Source organism: Schistocerca serialis, unplaced genomic scaffold (assembly GCF_023864345.2).
Source record: "Schistocerca serialis cubense isolate TAMUIC-IGC-003099 unplaced genomic scaffold, iqSchSeri2.2 HiC_scaffold_1362, whole genome shotgun sequence".
Classification (NCBI taxonomy): Eukaryota; Metazoa; Arthropoda; class Insecta; order Orthoptera; family Acrididae; genus Schistocerca; species Schistocerca serialis.
In genome coordinates this window covers 30,133,476-30,155,088 of record NW_026047583.1, presented here as the reverse complement: position 1 = coordinate 30,155,088, position 21,613 = coordinate 30,133,476, and the positions used below count along the sequence as shown (strand labels likewise).

Here is a 21,613-nt window from a genome sequence, read left to right as displayed (position 1 = left end):
CATTAGATTGTTAGCCATCTGCCTCCGGGCCACCCCTCTTACAGACTTTCAGGAAAACCAAGCAGATCTATGCTGATCCATCTTACTTCTTCATCACAATTGGACTTGTAGCAATATAACTGATTTTAATTCTGAATATTGTCTTTTTAATGAATAATATAAGATGATTTGAATTACTAGCACATTAGTAAATCCACAAAACATTAATTCTTACTGCAAAAATGTGTTTAGTTCGTATAAGTTGTTAAGCTTGGATATATTCATTCAATGGTGTCATGTTTCTCTAACTAAGACTCAAGAAATTGAAATTCCTTTTCAAACTTAGTGAAGAGGCAGGACATTGAAAGACAGTAAGTACCATCATATAAAATCAGTGTCTCTGACAGGATTTAGATCTTGTTTTCCTGTCAGCTCTCTCACACTACCAGTTTGTTGTTTTACTCCTCCATTTGGCCTCCTGTCTCTCTTCTGCATTCAGATTCTCATCTGAGATCATGAAAACTTTGTACTGCCTGTCCCAATTTGTCATTGGCATTGACTGAATTTTTAAAGATGATTTCAAAATTTCATTTATATTTACTGATTTAGCCTATATGACGACTGCAGGGTTGTCTTACTGACCTCCAAAGTGGGAGACAGTGCCACTTTCTTCCAAGGTTGTCTTCAGTGTGGCTATTGTGTGAGGATGAACACTGTGAGCAGCAACATACCTTCCAGCAGCAGGTCAAACATGTTCTTTTATGCAGTTCATATTGATGCTCAAGCTAACTGACTATGTGCTAGATTGCCATGTGAAATGTATATTTACATGATGAGCCTCATATGGTTGAATTTTGTTGCAAGAAGAATGAAATAGTCACCTACTGCTCCAGTGTAAACTTAGAGGTGGACTGTGGTGTGTCTTCCAAAATGTGGAGTTTCAATGGAGTAGTTAAAACACTGTAGGATAGAAGAGCTCATGTCAAAGAATTGGATAAGTAGTTCACTGTGACTTTTCATATTAGAGCACAGCATTACACATACACCTAAAATTAACTAGCTTGTCCCCAAGTTGACCTGGAAAGGAAAGTTGCTACTCACCATTAAACAGAGATGCTGAGTTTGAGATAGGCACAACAAAAAGACTGTCAAAAATATAACTGGTTATAGTAGTTACAGGCACTCCTTTTAGGGTATGCAGTACTGTAGTCCAATGTAACACAAATGAATATTGACAAATACTTAACACAGGTTTGTGTATGCTTTTACTTCCAGTTCCAAGAACATCTACCAGCCAGTGCAAGCAGCTGCTTTTTATGCCGTGAAGTGGTGGGAATTACAGGGACTCCCATGACTGCCCTCACCAACACCAGCAGAATTAGCTTCAGCCAGAGGCTGGCTGAAATTATACATATGAGGAACGTAGAAATTGACAGAAAAGGAATGCTCTGTGAAGCATGCTGTTCTGAAATTAATGAGATAGATGAGAAGGAAATGCGAGTAAAGCAGCTTAAGAAATTAATTATACTTCGTGTGCTCGCCAGGGACCCTGATTATGGTAAGCACTGCAGATGTTCCACAAATGAGTCACATTATCTGATTTTTAGTGTTTATGATAATTTTGTCTTGAAACAAATTATTGTGATTTCAGCACATGGGAAAGGGTGGGGAGGGGAATGGTGTGATCATTCTAGTTCAGAGTGGTTTATGGCGGTTATGGAACACTGAGAACCCTGCTATTTTGGTGGAACACCTTGCTTATTTTGAAGGTTAATAAATGTAAAAGACTGAGAATCCTGTTTTATTCAGTGATTACTTCAATTTTCAATTATAACAAACAACATAGAGATCAGAACAAAACAAAAAATCCTTTTGCAGTTTTCCAAAAAGTTTTATTGTTCTGGTATCCTGGTTGGAGACAGTAAGAAAATTATGAAACATGTCCAGTGAAATGTTCTAAACAGCATTACTCTCCTTTGATTTTCATAGCATTTACTCGTGTGCTCCTAAATCCAGAAGTTTAGGTGTAAAGAAAACAAAGTTCACAAGAGATGGCATGCAGTATGGCATCTGAACTACAGAATTCTATATACTGTGCACCTAAATGTGTTAATCATTGGCCTAGTTTTTTGCAACCTTCATCAGAAACAGCTTTGAGGACTCGTGTCTTTGGCACACATTGCAACACACTTCTGTGCTATACTGTTGTTTATTACTTCCGCTATCTCTGAAGGAGCTGTGTCAGTGTGGGTTTTATCACAAATGTGTTGCTTTAAATGAGTGGTTCCTGACTGGAAACAAAATAATGCAGAGCTGTATATGTGGAATGCGTACCTACTAGACGTGATGTTTCCATCGCTAACCAATCAAATTGTACTCTATACTTCACTGATTAGATCCCCCCTATTTACTTCCTCAATGTGTATGCATTGATTCCAGTCTTACTGCTCACTGCATTGGCTGTCCCATGTTGCAGGATTATTTACACATACATGAGAAGACATTGCTGGATGTAGCCAAGCATTATAGACATATTGAATGTCTTCGGAGTGAAACATTATCGAGGCCTGATGAAAGAAATTTGACTTATACTGCAATAGCACATTGAAACAACTGAATAGTGACACATGAAAATTTCTTTTGCACTCTGGGTATCAGTCTGTTTCTTTCCTAACCCAAATCTCCACAGTAGTGTACCCTGTATATTAGCCTTCTTTGCTTGCGGGTCTACTATATTTCTGTGGGATATCTGACATTGCAGTGCATTTGGACTGAAAGGCCAATATTACATCAGGCATGAATATTTATAAAAGTGTGGTGTCTGTTCCTTTGGATGTCTATTTGTTAATTAATTAATTAATTAATTAATTAATTTATTTATTTATTTATTTAGCGTCCAATAGATCACACACGTGATACAGGATTTGTCATTTGATTACACGTAACTCATAACAACACATACACAAAATAAATGGACGAACATATACAAACAGCCAAACAAATTACATACACATAGTACATAAGTAGTGTACAAGAACTTATTACACAAAAACAAAAGTACGTGCTCATGATAAACAATCACAGACCATGAACTACGCCTTGTACACAAAATGTATTACAGATGATTAACAGATTTTTCATAAGTACCATAATTATGAAGTTGAAAACACAATTAAATTAGTTTAATTTTTTTAAAAAGTAAGTACAGGTTTCAATCCACAGTCTGAGACAGGTCTTTGCTTACTCTAGTAGCATTTTTCCATCAAGTATTTTTTTTTACTTAATGCTTTAATTATTTTTACCTTTCAATTCTTTAATTGCCTAACATGTTTCTGACTTCTAGTTTTTGCTACATAGGGAATGTGGAAGTCTTTACAATGCCTTGTATTGTGATCATGGTAGCTTGAGTTGATTTGGAGATCGCAGTTATTTTTACTGACCATTTCCAGGCATTTAAAGATATATATCAATGGTATTGTCAGTATCTTCAGTTGTCTGAATAAGGGTCTACAGTGAGTTTGTGGTGGGCTGTGTGTCATGATACGAATAGCTCTTTTTTGCATAATAAAAATGTCATTTAGTCTTGACCTGGTTTTCTCCCCAAAAGCTTGTGCCACAGCTAGCAACTGATCGGAAATAACTAAAGTACACCACTCTAATATATTCCTTGCTACATACCTTGGATATTATTCTTAAGGCAAAACATGCTGAGCCAAGTTACTGAGTAATATAAAAACTGTATTCATTCCAGTTAAAATCTTGGTCAATTCGCATTCCCAGAAACTTCGTGGTGCACATTTTTTCTATTTCTTTGCTATCCAGCATAAGGCACATATTTTCCCCTTGTCACTTTCTCCCTTACTGTATAAAGTTCGTTTTCTTTCTATTTAATGTCAGCTTATTTTAATATAACCATGACTGTATGTATGAGCATTTTTTCTGCTGTAGTACACAGTGATTCTTTTTTATCACTAATTATGATACTCGTGTCATCTGCAAATAGTAGAATTTTGGCTGAACTGTCTGGAGCCTGCATATCATTGATATAAACTAGAAATAACAATGGGCCCAGAATGCTGCCCTGAGAAACAACTATTTAAATTTGTTTTGGTTCAGATATGGGTTTAAAATTGTGAAGATTCTTGGATGACCTCAGCTCAACAACTTGTGACCTGTTTTGCAGATAGGATTCAAACCAATTTTTAACGGTACCCCTGATGCATATTGCTTCAAGTTTCCCTAGTAATATTACATTGTTCACAGTATTGAAGGCTTTGGCTAAATCTAGATTAATTCCAACAACCTGTTTATTTGACTCAAAATTTCTTACTATTTCTGTGCAATATGGCTGTTTCTGTACTGTGCCATGTTGACTGTTATTTATTAGTTTATGTTTTTCTAGATATTTTGTAACCCTGATTTTCATAAATTCCTCAAGTATTTTGGAGAAGTATGGGAGGAGAGATATAGGTTGGTAATTTTCTATTTTATGTCTGTCACCATTTTTGTGTAGAGGTATCACTTTAGAGATTTTATTTTATCCGGAAATATCTCTTCACTAAGGGACAAGTTTGCTATGTGCTCTATAGGTTCGACAACATGTGGAGCAATTTTTTAATTATTGATACAGGTACATCATCCAAACCAGAGGACAATTTGGATTTCAAGCATTTAATGACTTTTAGAACTTAATGCTCGTCTGATGGGATTGCCATCATGCTGGTATTTACCATTGGAGACATCACTGTTAATTGTTGCTTAAAGTAAGGGGAATATTAACAAAATAATTGTTTACATTGTTTGCCATGGCGTTTTTTCTATGGGGATATTTTCATTATTTTTAAGATGGATTTCCTGTTCTTTAGTTTGACCCAAATTTTTTTCTTTTTTTTTACCTCATCATTCTGGACTTGTTACTAGCCTGCCTTATTAATCTATCATTACTTAATAATTTTGCTTTTGATATTACTTTGCGGTAAGTCTGTTTGTATGTTCTCACATACTCAACAAACTGCTGATCATGACATGTTTTTAACTTTAAACTTAGTAATATCATGGTTTCACTTGATGTTTTAATTCCGGATGTACTCCAGGTCCCTTTGGATCCAGATGATCTGTAACTCAAAAGCTTTTTTGGGAAGCACATTTCAAAGTATGCCATAAAAGTGGAAGCAAATGTATTGTAAGCATCTTTTGTGTTTGTTTGTGCCAAGACCTCTGGCCAAACTGCATTTTTAACATTATTTTTGAACTGATTACAATTTTCAGTAGAGAAAAATCGTTTGTACTCCTTTTTATTTTCCCCTCCTTGGGAGTTGCAGTGAGATTAAAGGTTAGTGCATTATGATCTGATAATCCTATATTCACATTTGTAACTGCAACTTCATGTGTGACCACATTTGAGAGGATGTTATTTATTAGGCTTTCACTGGAATCTGTTGCTCTAGTGGGAGCTGATACGTGGGGAAACAAGTTGAAGCTTTTAGTATGTCTAAAAACTTGTATTTTACTGAACTCTGGACCAATAGATTAATATTAAAGTCACCACAAAGAATTATGGCAGAGTTCTCATTTGAGAAAAATGTCTAGCATTTCTTCCAAATTCTTAAGAGAGACTTCAGTATCTCCAGATGGTGATCTGCAAATTGCTGCAACAATTACTTTCTTTTCTATGATTAATGGTTTAGCCTCATATCTTAACTTAAATTTAAACTTGGGATTTAGATAAATGCATACACCACCACCTTTGACATTTTGCCTATAGTACTGACTGGCAAGTTTATAATATGTGTGACCAAAAGGACTTAAACTATATCTGTACATTGTATAAGGCTCAGTCACAACTTCTGTGCATGTCTATGACAGGTGGGGTGGGCAGCCTATCAAGTTAGGCTGTGGTCTCCTGATCTCACATTTTGTGCTCGCTTACTCAGTTGTGCAGGACTCTGACACTTGTCTCACTCCTCTGTCAACACAGCTTCCCTTTCATGTCGTTTGTCCCCTAACACTGCAGTCAGGTGTCATGTGGTGTAATTATTTAATACAATGATGTATTATATTCTGTACCTTATCTTCTATACTTCTTCTCAAACTCTGTTATAATTACTTTAAAATTCAAAATTGATGCCTTTGACGCATCACATTTACATAAATAACTTACTATGTCACTTTTGACTTAACAAATTATTTATTCCCTTCATCATCACACTCATGAACTACACTAAAAGATCACCTTCATTCAGTATAAAAGAGACACTCGCAATAATTTTGAAGGTTCCTCTTCTGTGTCTCACAACATACATCAGTTGTTGAAATAACTCCTTCGGCAGCCTATTGCTTTACAGGACAGTGTGGTGACCCCACAGAATACTTATTTTAACACATGTAGTTTGGCACCCAAAGCTGCTGCGATAGCTGTACAGTGCTGAAGGTGCATATTGTCCCCTGATGTAAGTCACCACACACAAAATAGAAATAACACTAATGAACAATATCTGTACGTTTATGTTTGACATGTTGTTTTCTATTGCTCTTTTCATAATGTGTACACAAAACTTCTTTCAAAATGGCATTCATTGATAAGAAGTCATTGATATGTGCATCTCTCCTCTGGAGTGGTACATACAAGCACAGTCTGTGAACATGGTGCCCAGTGAACACAGTCCAAAGTTTTTTAAATTTTTTTTCCTATATGCCATGAATGTGGATTTCTTTTTGTAACTATGGCTTCTGAGATTGGTTATAGCCTCAGTACATCATTGTCCATGATAAAATACGCAAATTTACCCTCAATCGCAGCCATAATTTAAGAGCATGTCACTAAAGTGAACATAAAGTGCTTGAAAGATGTTTTCTCTCTGTGTGTACAATAGTATCCAGTGCAGAACAACAGCGGCTACGGTCACCAGAGGCTGGACCCATTACTGCAGGTGCAGCGAAGTCACCTGGTGAGTAAGAGTAAGAGCCCACTGTGGCAGGCTTACATTCCTGCTCTGTACACTAGAGAATCAAATGTATCTGGACACCTATTAGTGGACATTAAGATTTTGTGTTCTCCTTTGAGGACTTGAACTCTTCTGGGGACACTTTGACATTTCGAAATCTCTGTGGGTGGATGCCATCCCATTCTTCCTAGATAGCTGATACCAGACAAGGTAGAAATATTGGACACAGGGTATGGAGTGAAAATGCCATTTATAACTAATCCCTAAGACGATCCATTGCTTTCAGGTTGGAACATCGGCAGGCAAGCCTTCTTCAGGAATGCCACTGGTTATAAGCCTTTGCCTAACAATGCTGATCCATGAGAGGTACAAGTGTTGAGCTGATCAAATCGGTCGTCGTCTGTGAATTGTTCCTCTGCTGTGTATTGTACACAATACTGTCAAATATGTACTTACCCTTCTGCATTTATCATATCCTGAAGTACAATAAGGGGAGAACAAGTTAAAGAGGAGAAATTGCATATTGTTACACTGCCTGCTCTGCACTGCATTGTTGGCAGTAGAGGTAATGGCAGGTAATGTTCACTTAGTAGTCACCACATCCAAATTCTTCCGTCAGACACCCCACAGAGTATAGCACTGTTTGTCACTCCAAATCTCGTTTCCACTCATCCACTCACCAGCAGTCATAGGTGTTTATGCTACAGTCAGTGTGACTTTATGTTGAACAGAAATATGTTGTTTCCAGAAGCTGCTCAGCCATTGTAACCAGTTTTTCTAACTCCCTGTACACAGCCATTTCCTTAGCGGGCTCCTAGCTGCACTTCAAAACTGAAGAGTGACTGCAGCAGCTAACTGCAAGCTGGTTTTTACTATTTCCTACCACAATGATAGAAGCACTTGTCCATCAGCATACTGTGTGTGCCTGGACTTCATGTAGCATTGGTTGTTCCTTCACATTTTCACTTAACTGTCACATCGCTGACAGCTGACTTGGGCAAGTTTGGAAGGGCTGAAATGCATTCCTGTGTTAATTATTCAGGTGTAATGCAAAGAAAAGTCCATGTTCAGTGTACTCAGATCCCTGACTGATGAATTCTGCTTACAAAACAGTATTACCTGCCACTTCTTATAATATACATGATGGCAGTATCTGTTCCCGTAAGAACAATTACCCTAGATGACCATGCAGCTTTGCTAGAAATGAAATGATAATTAAATGGACACCCTAGCTGAAAACAGGCGGTCATGTACTTCATTGGGGACATGTTGAAAATGTGTGTCCCGACCTGGACTCATTCCCGGGATCGTCTGTTTACATGGCAGACGCTCTATCCATCTGAGCCACCGCGGGCACGGAGGATAGTGCGTCTGCAGGGACTTATCCCTTGCACACTCCCCGTGAGATCCACATTCCCAACATATCCACACCACTACATTCGTAGTGTGCGTAACAGATGTTTGCTGATCATACTCATTACTTGTGGCAGATTAATCTACCAAGTCCCGTTCGAGTTTGGGCATATCGTGTGCGTTCGCACAAGAAGGTCAATGTCCGGGAAGCCGTATTTTAACTATATATGATGGTAGTATCTGTTCTTGAAAGAACAATTACCTTGGATGACCATGCAGCTTTGCTAGAAATGAAATGGTAATTAAATGGATCGAGCGTCTGCCATGTAAGCAGAAGATCCCGGGTTCGAGTCCCGGTCGGGCCACACATTTTCAACATTTCCCCAACGAAGTACATCACCGCCTGTTTGCAGCTAGGGTGTCCATTTAATTATCATTTCACTTCCTATAATAGTAGATCCACCTCTCATTGAATTAAAATGCTCAGTTGCACGTTACATAAGGGTGCCCAGGTATTTTGATTGGATAGTGGGTTTATAGTTCTTATCTATGTGATTTCTGCAACCCCTTAGTCAGTCCACCATTCACAATTGAATTAGAATCCAGAAATCACAATATATTTTATTATATTTATGTTTTTGAATATTGAGGACTTTGATTTGGGGCGAGTATTTACTGACTTACAGAAATACAAAGTTTGCCTATATAGCTGTGGAAACGTGTGTGCTGAGAATTACAGGGAGGGAAAAGGAAACAGAAAAATGGACAGGGAACAGGCAGGAGTAGGAGACGTAGTGGGGAGGTAGTGGAGATGAGTGATAAATGTAGTGATGGAGTGAGTGACAGATAGGATAAGACAATTACATGCTCCTATCCTAGAGAGGTGAGTGGGGGGAACATTGAGGTGACAGTCTGGTGAGAGGCATTGAGTGGATATCAGGCTACATGGATTACAAGCTGCAATGCCTGTAGCTTGAGACCAGAATACCAGGAGAAGCCAGGGAAGAGGCTTAATCAAACAGTGGGACTCCAATGAATGAATGAATGATGTGAGTAGAAGAAACAGAGGATGATTTGTATTTCAAAACTGAACCTTTTTGTACAACCTATTATGGTAGTAACTTAAATGGAAATATTTGGGTGTGAATCTAGTTTATAAATGGTCATAGCTGATGCGTTCAGTACTACCATAAGTTATTTGATACTAACATTTTCAGGGGCTCCCTTAACCTTTCTGTGGTCAATCAGACATAAAGGTCCTGCCAAAATGTTTGTTTCAGAATCTGCATAACCATAGGAATGTCCCATTTCATTGTGTACTGTGATCTGTTGTTCAGTTTATGTACAATTAGAACCCAGAAGCTGACAGGTGATGCTAGAATGTGTTTTTTTCTTTGTTGGTACAGACGTGAGTACAGTATGTTTTATAGAAGGAGCTTCCTATCTTTGGCTTAATTGTGGATGGCAAAGACAGTGTAGATATTATTTATCTTTGTTACATTATTTGCTAGGTATATACTATTTGACATATATTTTCACTGATAACTCATTCTTGAAGAAAACTGATGTCTGTGCCTTGTAACTAAAATTAATGCATGTCTTTATTAATGAAAATCATATCAAAATCGTAACTGTAGTTGGAAATCTACCACCACAAATGTACAGATACTGTTCTCTTGATGTACTGTTTTTCTTCTTTCTCATGAGATAGTGTACTGGAGACATTTGTTTTCTTTTCCTTATTTTGTGTTGAATGTCTCTGTAGTTTCTTGGAATTAATTGTTTACAATTATTTATGGAGCTGTCTTTTGAATTATGGATAGGGTGGTTATGAAGAATCCAGTCAGCAGAAATAAGGTTTCTATGATCTACTTTATAACATATGAAAGCTGATCACCTCTGAAATGAAGGTGCTGGGAGTGTATAGTAGAGTGAAAACAACTGAAGCATGTGGGATGAATGTGTCAATGCTTTTGGAGAGAATGGCTGATAATACAGTATCACTTCCTCTTCACTAGATTTGTCTCTGGTGCCAGTACCTTTGTTCATAAAATACACTCCTGGAAATTGAAATAAGAACACCGTGAATTCATTGTCCCAGGAAGGGGGAACTTTATTGACACATTCCTGGGGTCAGATACATCACATGATCACACTGACAGAACCACAGGCACATACACAGGCAACAGAGCATGCACAATGTCGGCACTAGTACAGTGTATATCCACCATTCGCAGCAATGCAGGCTGCTATTCTCCCATGGAGATGATCGTAGAGATGCTGGATGTAGTCCTGTGGAACGGCTTGCCATGCCATTTCCAGCTGGCGCCTCAGTTGGACCCGCGTTCGTGCTGGACATGCAGACCACGTGAGACGAAGCTTCATCCAGTCCCAAACATGCTCAATGGGGAACAGATCCGGAGATCTTGCTGGCCAGGGTAGTTGACTTACACCTTCTAGAGCACGTTGGGTGGCACGGGATACATGCGGACGTGCATTGTCCTGTTGGAACAGCAAGTTCCCTTGCCGGTCTAGGAATGGTAGAACGATGGGTTCGATGACGGTTTGGATGTACCGTGCACTATTCAGTGTCCCCTCGACGATCACCAGTGGTGTACCGCCAGTGTAGGAGATTGCTCCCCACACCATGATGCCGGGTGTTGGCCCTGTGTGCCTCGGTCGTATGCAGTCCTGATTGTGGCGCTCGCCTGCACGGCGCCAAACACGCATACGACCATCATTGGCACCAAGGCAGAAGCGACTCACATCGCTGAAGACGACACGTCTCCATTCGTCCCTCCATTCACGCCTGTCGCGGCACCACTGGAGGCGGGCTGCACGATGTTGGGGCATGAGCGGAAGACGGCCTAACGGTGTGCGGGACCGTAGCCCAGCTTCATGCAGACGGTTGCGAATGGTCCTCGCCGATACCCCAGGAGCAACGGTGTCTCTAATTTGCTGGGAAGTGGCGGTGCGGTCCCCTACGGCACTGCATAGGATCCTACGGTCTTGGCGTGTATCCGTGCGTCGCTGCGGTCCGGTCCCAGGTCGACGGGCACGTGCATCTTCCGCCGACCACTGGCGACAACATCAATGTACTGTGGAGACCTCACGCCCCACGTGTTGAGCAATTCGGTGATACGTCCACCCGGCCTCCCGCATGCCCACTATACGCCCTCGCTCAGAGTCCATCAACTGCACATACGGTTCACGTCCACGCTGTCGCGGCATGCTACCAGTGTTAAAGACTGCGATGGAGCTCCGTATGCCACGGCAAACTGGCTGACACTGACGGCGGCGGTGCACAAATGCTGCGCAGATAGCGCCATTTGACGGTAAACACCGCGGTTCCTAGTGTGTCCGCTGTGCTGTGCATGTGATCATTGCTTGTACAGCCCTCTCGCAGTGTCTGGAGGAAGTATGGTGAGTCTGACACACCGGTGTCAATGTGTTCTTTTTTCCATGTCCAGGAGTGTATTTCCCATCAAGACTTTCACTACAGTTTGATCCCAGACCAATCTGTTCGTCTTTCTGCCTCACCTCTCTACAGGGAGTCCAGCAGGGAGCTGCCTTGCCCCATCTGCCACCCACACTCGTGGTCATATGTCCCACCTAATGTGGATGATCCATGCACAAGGAGAGAGATGTGCTCAGGTAGCCATGAACATTAGAACATCATTGCAACACAGAAGGCACATGATAATGTTGGGCAAGTGAAACAGCTTCCTAGTGCAAGCAACATAAAAATACTCCTGATATGCTGTAAGGTTGTCACTAATATGAGCTAAGCTGAGCACTGCAAGCTGCACTGATGATGTCCTAGATTCCAATGTTGCTGTGCTCAGAGGAAAAGTTTTGACTGTAACAGCAGCCAAAAGTATGAACTGTCATCCCCATGGAGGAGATGGCAGTGTCAACCATGAGGCACACACCTGGAAGAAAAATACAGAAATTGGGCCAAGACATCAGTAAGGAGGTATGATGATGTGGAATGGTGCAGGCAGAAAGATACCAGGATGAAAGAAAGAAGTGCCACAAGGCATTTGAACACGGAGCAAAACCATTCAACCACTATGCAGAAGCACTTGAACACAGAGATGAAGGCTACCTAATGGATCACAAGACACTGGTAAAAAGCTTCCAGAGACAAAAAAGGAATTATAAAAGCACAAGAAGAGAGATGTTCCTGAGTGGGCAAGAGGAAGAGTGTTTCATTGTGGCACAGATGGTACATGCCAACATGAAGCAAATGAAACAACTTTCTGATGAAGGCAAGGAAGAGAATGCCATGATGCATGAAAAGATTGCTACTAATATGAAAACTATTCTTGAAGCTTCCAGTTGAGCACTCTGTCTGTAACAACTGACAAACACTGCTGTAGGTAGCACTGGCAATGCCAATATTGTGGGCTGCATTCTTATTAATATAGTCATGCATTCCAAAGTAGATAGTTGATGTCGAGTCTGGAACTTGGGTTGGCTAGTGAGCCACTGCACATTCCCCTACAAAGGCTATGTAGTGGAGAAATACTGTTAAGTTGTCCAGTGTCGCATGGCTCCAGGGTGGAAACCATGCAGTGGCTGTCATTGGCAAGATCCGCTGCACTGAGGGTGAGTTTCAGTTTCAAGCCTGTTCAGATGCCAGCAACTGACATACCTCTGTTCTGTGGCATAAGGCAGAATTGTAAAACACCAGCCAGATGCTACTCCACCCACTTCCACCTCATTCCTATTATGTCTCCTAATCCATCCTGTTCCCATACGCATCAGATTTTCTTTCTGTCTCACCTCTACAAAAAATCCACCTGAGAAATAATCTGCCTCACCTGCCACTCATTCTCCTCACTACTTGTACCCATCTGTAAGTAAAGAAAGGAGTGTTACATTGAATGTGTTTGATGTGGCATTATTACTGCACAAACAGCAAAAATGTGGTAAGTGATAAACATTTTTGCTATTACTTTCTGTGGGGTATCTGTGAGAGAAATTCATCATAATTTAAAATTATGGTGAAGTTTTCTGCAAAACACCAAGTGCTCTCATTGCCAAATACTGGATGAATATAATGTCGGTACATGAATGCAATTAGTGAAGGTGCATAAACAAGCTTACACACAGTTCCTAAATGTTAAACGTGACACTGTGTTAACTGTGTAACATAAGATTGTATGTTTTATTAAGCAGATTTTAAAATTTGATCAATAATTATGTGAAATGATGACAATAAACATTTATTTGTCCCTGCCAGTCTTCAGATAGCAAGCGTGCAACCGGAATAAAGTTCTGGCTTTCTGGAACTCGGTAATATTGATGGTTGTTTATAATTGAGTAGATTAGATGCTCAATTATACACTGATCCGTACTTTTTCTAAAAGATAGAAACAATTGATTCTGTTCTTTATCAGGTCATGTTGAAACACACTTAGTTTATCACTAGTTTGTTTTACTTGTGCAGATAAAGTATTTATTATATTAACACGCAAATTCTTTTTTTGTCAATCAGGCCCTGCTGAGGAGGAAGGCACGCGCCCCATCGCTAAGGTGAGTGAAAGTAGTGGATGCACGTATGAGACTGGCAGAGCAAGTGTGATTTTCACCAGTAGCATATAAAGTTTGGTTCTGTGGCATGTAATGAACCCCACACTGCTTCCTGTCCTCCTCCCAGGGTGAGGACATATTTCATCAGCTCAGGGCTTTGAACCGTTAAAATACTTCCTCCTATTCTGAGGTACTCTGCACACTACCAACTTGCTTAATCAAATAAACTCCTTTATTAATATCCTATTCATCTCCATTTCAGTCTCATTGCATCTCCCATGGCAGTCTGTTTCCTGACATCACAAACTTTGCAACTTCTTTAGCACTGTTAACTGAAATGCTATCTCAAGTCTAAATTACTTGCTAAATGAACCAAAAAATATCTCAAAGACCACTCATATACTGGCTCTTAATTTAAAACAAGTAACTCTCTTTAATTATTAATGTCAAGTCATGTGTCATTGGTTAGTGTACAGAATCTTACTGACAGCTCGACTTCATCTTCGTTCTCCTGATGTAATGGCAGTTGCCATGATGCTGACAGTTCTAGGGGGAAGGCACATTGCTGAACAAGAATGAGACAGCAAGGAATAAACCCATGGACTGGTTGTTTGTGTTGCCATCATCATTTGTGAAAGTGGCATGGCTGGACCATGTAAAATTTGGGGATTCGTGTGGATGCTGATAACCACACCATTGAGTGCCCCCTAACCAGGTATCATCATCATCATGATAGAATAAAACACTGAAATCATCATGAACTGTGAAGAACGATAAACTAATTATCGTTATCCCATCCTGCAGATATGCTGCATCAATTTCCACTAGATTTTGTGTGTTGTGGTTGGCAGGTGTTACTAGAGGAGGCCAAAATGCATGCGTTTTAACTCACGCAGGCTGGCGTGAGGTCTGGAACAGGACAAGGAAATTAGAATTTAGAAAAACTGACTTAGCTGGTGGAATACTTAACTTTAATCCATTAATGATGAACGTCTGTTTTGATGGTACATGATTCACAATATCAATAGTAACTGATATGGGCCACTTGCTAGGTCGTAGCAAATGAGGTAGCTGAAGGCTATGCTAAACTATCGTCTCGGCAAATGAGAGCGTATTTTGTCAGTGAACCATCACTACAAAGACGGTTGTACAGCTGGGGTGAGTGCTAGGAAGTCTCTCTAGACCTGCCGTGTGGTGGCGCTCGGTCTGCAATCACTGATAGTGGCGACACGTGGGTCCGACGTATACTACCGGACCGCGGCCGATTTAAAGGCTACCACCTAGCAAGTGTGGTGTCTGGCGGTGACACCACATTATGCACAACAGAGAAGGGTATAAAAGTTTAAAGCCATCATTTGAATTTAAAAAAAATAATAATCACTTTGTGGTGGTGACCATTGTTCATCGGTACTATAGACATTGTGAGATGTACACCTTTACCAAAGCGATGTGTTACACCATAGTTGATACTCATTAAACATGACAATAAATATTCCTTAAAATCAACGCTTACCACTTACTGTTGTCTAAAATGCTTACTGATTGCAGTTGGGAACTGAGATTTCTCCATTTTTGAGCAAATATCACAAACACAAATGACAGGTACTCGCAATTGCAAACACATTTCAAAGTACCTTTCTAGAATGATATCAGACTCATTCTCCTTCATACATTCATGGCCTATCAAACTTCCTAAACTCTTCTGAAAATACTTTCCTGCTTGTGAAATAACTACCAAGTAAACTACTTTGAGAGGTATACTTGTCATAGTGTTTGTTATGTTTGACACGTGTTGATTAGTAATTCAATAAAACTACCTTAGTGTACTTAAGCACGTGCATCACAAATTGTGCAGTGTGATTTCAAAGTAACTGTTTAGTTACTTTTGTCATTAGGGATTTGCTTTCAGTAACATTAATATAGGTCTCTGGTATATTAAACAGAATTGAATGATCATTCTTGTGATCTTTCAGATCTTGCATTGACTTACTTGCCAGCTCCCATGACCATGGCAAACAGTCCTTTATCCAGTAAGTGGTTTCTTTTTCATACATCTTGTTGTTTAGGACCAATATGTGGCACAAATCATAAAGGTCAGGAATGTGTCAGATAAAATAAAATGTTTAAGAAACCAAAAAAGAGGAGCCATAAGTTTATGTAAATGCAGTCAAGAATGTAACACAGGAATGGCCGCTGAGGTGCCACCTCTCCATCTCTTTCCTCCTCCTCCTCTTTCCTAATCATGACATTGTTCCAATGGAATATTAGTGGCCTTCAATCCAAAAAGATGACTTGCAGCTGCTCTTGGAATCGCAGCCTCTGCTAGTTCTCTGCCTGCAGGAAACAAAATTGCATCCTCCTGACTGATTTGAGCTTTTGTATTTCTTCCCAGTCTGCTTTGACTCCCTCTCTCCAAAGATGGCATTCCATATCGTAGGAGGAGAGAGGGGAGTCATGCTGCTCATATGGAAGGACGTTCAAAGTCAACATTTCTCCCTGACTACCCAGCTTGAAGCTATTCCTGTCCGTGTTTTACATTCCTCTCCTGAACTTTTCCATATGTACTGTTTACATCCCTCAGTCATTCCGTGTCATGGACACTCTTCATCCAGCTTACTGGCCAACTCCCTCACCCCTTTCTGCTGCTCGTTGACTGTAATGCACACCATTCTCCTTGGAAATCTCCCAGAACCTGACAGAGAGGTGCCCTCTAGGCTGAACTTCTGTCACCTTAACCTCATTTGCCTTATCGTGGGAGTACCCATCTTCCTTTTAACTACATGCACTCCTACCCATATCTGGAAATCTCCTGCACTGCCCAATTTGCCCATCATCTCATCACTGTCTCTAGTACGTACTCGAGCAACCATTTACCGTTTGCTATCCATTTTCTGACTCCTACCCCACATATATGCACACCCAAATGGCAACTTTCTAGGGATGACTCGAGATTTACTGTTCCCTGGCACCCTTTGAGTAACATAATTTCTCCAGTTGTGATGGCCAGGTAGAGTATCTTACAAATGCCATCATTACCACCACACAATATTCCATTCTCGCCCTTCATCTTTACTGTGCCATGTCGCAGTGCCTTGATTGACTGAGCTGTGTTGTGACTCAACTCACATGCAGAGATGTGTTCTCCATGTTTTTCACCATCATTCTATGATGGCAAACTGCATTCATTATGAACAGTTGCATGCACAGTGTCATTGCACCCTTCAGGATAGCAAAAATCTAGCTAGATTTCCTTAACTAGTTCTTCTAACAGTTCCACTACCTCATCTGTTGTATGGGCCCTGCAGGACCAAGATCCATTGGGCTGCTATTCTGCAGAGATTTCAAGCTCCACCCACTATCATTCTGCCTTCCTCCACCAGAAACAAGTGGAGGAGGCTTGGGTAGTACCCTTATTTTGGCAGATTAGCGAGTGCTACAAGCTGCCTTTAGTATGAGGGGGCGAGAACTTGCTCTCACTTCCTATCGATCCTCCAACACAGTGCTGGACGATGTTTGCATTCAGATGTTCCTAAACCTTTCTTTTGTGGGCAAGCACTTGCTCTTTCTTATGTACAACTGCATCTGGGCAGAGGGCGCCGTTTACCAGATGCCAGCATAAAGACACTGTCATTCCCATACCCATACCCAAGCCCAGTACGGAAAAATACCTTCCTTCTAGTTACTGCCCCATTTCTCCCACAAGCTGTGTTTGCAAACTGATGAAACATGTAATTCATGCCTGGCTGGTATAGTGACTAGAGTGTGGCAATTCACTGACCACTGTACTGTGCGGATTTTGATCAGGCCGTCCTGCAGCTGACCATCTCATCACTTTGTCAACGTGTGTCGCGAATGGTTTTCTGTGGATATATCAGACACTGCCAGTGTTTTTAAATTTGCAGAATGCCTGAAACACCTTCTGAAGGATGGGTATTCTTGATCTCTCTACATGTGGCACTTCTGAGGCCACATGCCCCATGTCCTTCAGGTATTTTTAAAGTATTGATTTTTCAAGGAATGTTGGTACTGCCTTGTCAGACACCTTTACCAGGAAGTTGGTGTGCCTCAGGGTACTGTTTTGAGTGTGACCCTCTTTGCTATTGCCTTTAACCTTATTATGTCCTGTCTCCTGCAGGTCATCTCCAGCAATCTACTGTTGCTCACTTCTACCCTGTTACCCTCCCACACCTTGTCCCAGCCTCCTCCTTACCCCCACGTGATTGCCTGTTTAATCATGTGCAACTGCTCGCAGCCTGGCTTCAGCTGCCAGAGTGTGTGATCACGTGTGTGAGAGTTGCATTTGCGTGAGTATGTGAGTGTATGTTATCTATATATAACAGAGGCCTTGTTCACTGAGAGCTCACTTTCTTACAGTTTTTTTCTTTTTTTTTTTTTGTCGTGCCTGTGTGCTTTCCATGGTATTGTTAAATTCATTTCTGAAGAATTGTGATGGCTCGAGGCATTGAGGTGCTGAGGTAGGGGTCAGTGTACACTCATCAGCAAACAAACAATTGTGCCATATTAGACAAAAGCCTGGAAAGATCAGACCATTTGGCAATAGTGCCATAAAAACCAGACCAGGGATTGATCTTGGGGAGATGAGTGTCATTGGTGTGGTAAATGTGAGGTGTCTGATACTAACTCAGTATTCATGCTAGTGATCGCTTACTTAACTGCATAGGTTATGGACCTGACTCTCGGAAGGTTCAAATGACTGACATAAGCACACTCTTAGCCTTAGTATATTTATTGGCATTCAGATTCTAAGTGCTCACTGTCTACCATTCAAGCAACTAAGAATGGAAGACCAGTTTTACCAACAAGTTTTTTGTTTTCCACTGCCACTCATATTCTTCATTTTGCAGCTTGAAAATATATCTCTGCATGATTTAGAATGAAGGTTATGGCCTCAAAATTACCTGCTCTTCCCAAATCCATTCTCCATGGTGAAATGATAGAAGCATTGCACGGTAACTTGAAGGTGCAGAGTTCAAAGCTACACATTTCCATTTTTTAATTGTTTTTGCAAATTCATTAGAAAGAGAGACAGATTTTTTTGACATTTATGCAAATAATGGAATTGTGTGTCTGAGTAATGAAATAGCTGCTCTTGTTGTGTATGGGCTTCACTCTGTTTCAGATACGTTTATTAAACTACCTGTAGCTAAAGTCATGAAAGTTATAATGTTTTATGATAGAGAAAATAACCAACAACAAAAGCAACATTTGAAGAGCTCTTCTTAAAAGACAGAATGAAACATGATACCTTTAACAGTTCATGATAAGAAATATTACACACTACTACAACCACACTTAATACTTACCATCCTTAAATGTTTAAAGCAGTGGTTAAAATTTCCCAGAGTACTTTGACAAAGTGTGAACAAATAATGATGTACTTTTGCACCTACATACAGCCATTAAAGCTCTAATGAATGGGCAGGCAGCATTATCAAATTAGTTATCAACATTACTGGGTCAGCTACTTGTCAGAGAATATGAACTATAATCTATTATGAACTACCAGAAAAAAGAATGCCAACAATTAAGCTTCCAGATGCATTTGAACTTGGATGCTGGCATCTTAAGTACTCACTTATGTGCCTTTACTGATGTAGATGTAGAATGGGTGCCAAGTTTGATATAATTATTTGAACACAAACCAGACCTCATGGCAAAGAATAGAAACAGTAAAACTAATGATTCACAGTATCATCCAGTTGCAGGCCTAGGTAAGCAAAGTGTTGCAACAAAACATTTGATCATATTCCATCAGATCTCATCTGTCACATGTGCCAAACTATAACTTCACTTTCCATTACAGTGCTTGTGTATAGTCCAGCACAATATCAACATTGTGAAGTGTGCTTCCACAAACATTTCTACAGCAAAAAGAGATCAAATTTCTTCACGGGGTTTACAATACTATTCAGGTTTTCATCACACAATGTTATTCTTGTATGGGAGTCCTAGTGTACTGCATATCGTGCTTGAAAACGGGAACAGGGAGAAGGGGAAGATAAGGAAGATGATGGCGAGGTGAGTTGCAGTCTTGTTAGACCATCATAGCAACAATAGTTGCGGGCACAGATCAGTGGAAGATGTCATGGAAGGCCTTAGAACATCACTGAGACCCTAATTACAAGTAACAGACATAAGAAATAAATGAATACACCTTTGGTTGTCGTTACTCATGCCCTGGCTCCAACTCAAACCATTAATGTTTGCTTGACTGTGATATTCCTCTGGTGCTGCTTGTGAGTGGATGACTGTAACTGAGGTATTGTCAGAGGTGTTAGTCATCAGAAATGGCATATTAGTCCAATGCTGATTTCTCTCTTGTCATGCTGATAAATGGCAAAAATGTTTAAGGAAATTTTGTTCAAATATGTGGCCTGTCCTCAGTGTAAGCTGTGCAAGGTTAAGCAAACGTCTGCAGTATGCAGATGATTTGGCTTTCCATCCATGCTTGTCACATATCTGGCAGAGTCGTGAATTTCTATGTATCCTGTGTTGACATGACAAATATTAAGGGGTAGTAACGTGCATTTTTAAAGCTACACAAATTCACCCCAAGGGTGACTATGGGAGTGGAAGTTGCCTGAGTATTGGGAACTTTGGATAAAATATCAACCTGTGTGATTGATGAATCTTTGGAATGTCAGAAGTCTACCCCTACTGTAAACAGAATTTTAAAGAATTTTGTTGAAGGAGGCACTATCAACAGAATGCCTGGCTCAAGATACTGAGCACACAGCAGGATAACACATAGCTTGCCTGTAAGAGCCAACTAATCCCTCCCCTAGATACGAAGCAGTTGTAGTGAGTGACCAACTTCCCAGTTCCAATGATGCAGTTAGTTGAGGGCCAAGGAAAGCTGTACTGCACGCACTATGATCCACTATAAAACAGGAACTCAGTGAGGAAATGTTACACTGGCTGGCAGCCACAGAGCTACATCTGAATGCAATGTGAAAAAATGTATTTTTTCACAGATAAGTTGTCTTACCAAGACCAAACAGTAGTTTAGCAGCCGTGAGGGTCCAGACATAATGGCAAATAAGTGGTGACAACAGGTAGTACTAGCCGATTGTCAGTTTCCCGGGGGCGTCGGTTTCCCCCGCCGGGGGCGTCGGTTTCCCCCCGCCGGGGGCGTCGGTTTCCCCCGCCGGGGGCGTCGGTTTCCCCCGCCGGGGGCGTCGGTTTCCCCCGCCGGGGGCGTCGGTTTCCCCCGCCGGGGGCGTCGGTTTCCCCCGCCGGGGGCGTCGGTTTCCCCCGCCGGGGGCGTCGGTTTCCCCCGCCGGGGGCGTCGGTTTCCCCCCGCCGGGGGCGTCGGTTTCCCCCGCCGGGGGCGTCGGTTTCCCCCGCCGGGGGCGTCGGTTTCCCCCGCCGGGGGCGTCGGTTTCCCCCGCCGGGGGCGTCGGTTTCCCCCGCCGGGGGCGTCGGTTTCCCCCGCCGGGGGCGTCGGTTTCCCCCGCCGGGGGCGTCGGTTTCCCCCGCCGGGGGCGTCGGTTTCCCCCGCCGGGGGCGTCGGTTTCCCCCGCCGGGGGCGTCGGTTTCCCCCGCCTCAGTAGCAGTCCGTATGCCCACATTTTTAAGAAAGTGGTGCTGCATTTAGTGTGAATGCTATATTGTGGAGGGGAATTCATGCTACAGGAGGAATATTCACTTGTTTATAGGTCTGCTCATTCAACTGCAGCTGTCCAAGATAGACATTAATGTAATGGACTGGCTGTGAGAGACTGCTCACTTGAACACAATGGAAATTATGTGTGTGTAAGTAGCACGAACACACAGAG

The 21,613-nt window shown here is 41.3% G+C and overlaps 1 protein-coding gene across 1 annotated transcript; it reads right to left on the bottom strand.

Moving 5' to 3' along the window:
- Nucleotides 1–19,877: 19,877 nt before the first annotated feature.
- Nucleotides 19,878–21,406, bottom strand: LOC126440369 (proline-rich protein 2-like). Its single transcript, XM_050090657.1, has 2 exons — nt 20,939–21,406; nt 19,878–19,949 (listed from the first exon to the last, which is right to left on the bottom strand). Exons 1-2 carry the CDS (start codon nt 21,404–21,406, stop codon nt 19,878–19,880), a joined length of 540 nt encoding a protein of 179 aa, XP_049946614.1.
- Nucleotides 21,407–21,613: the final 207 nt, after the last annotated feature.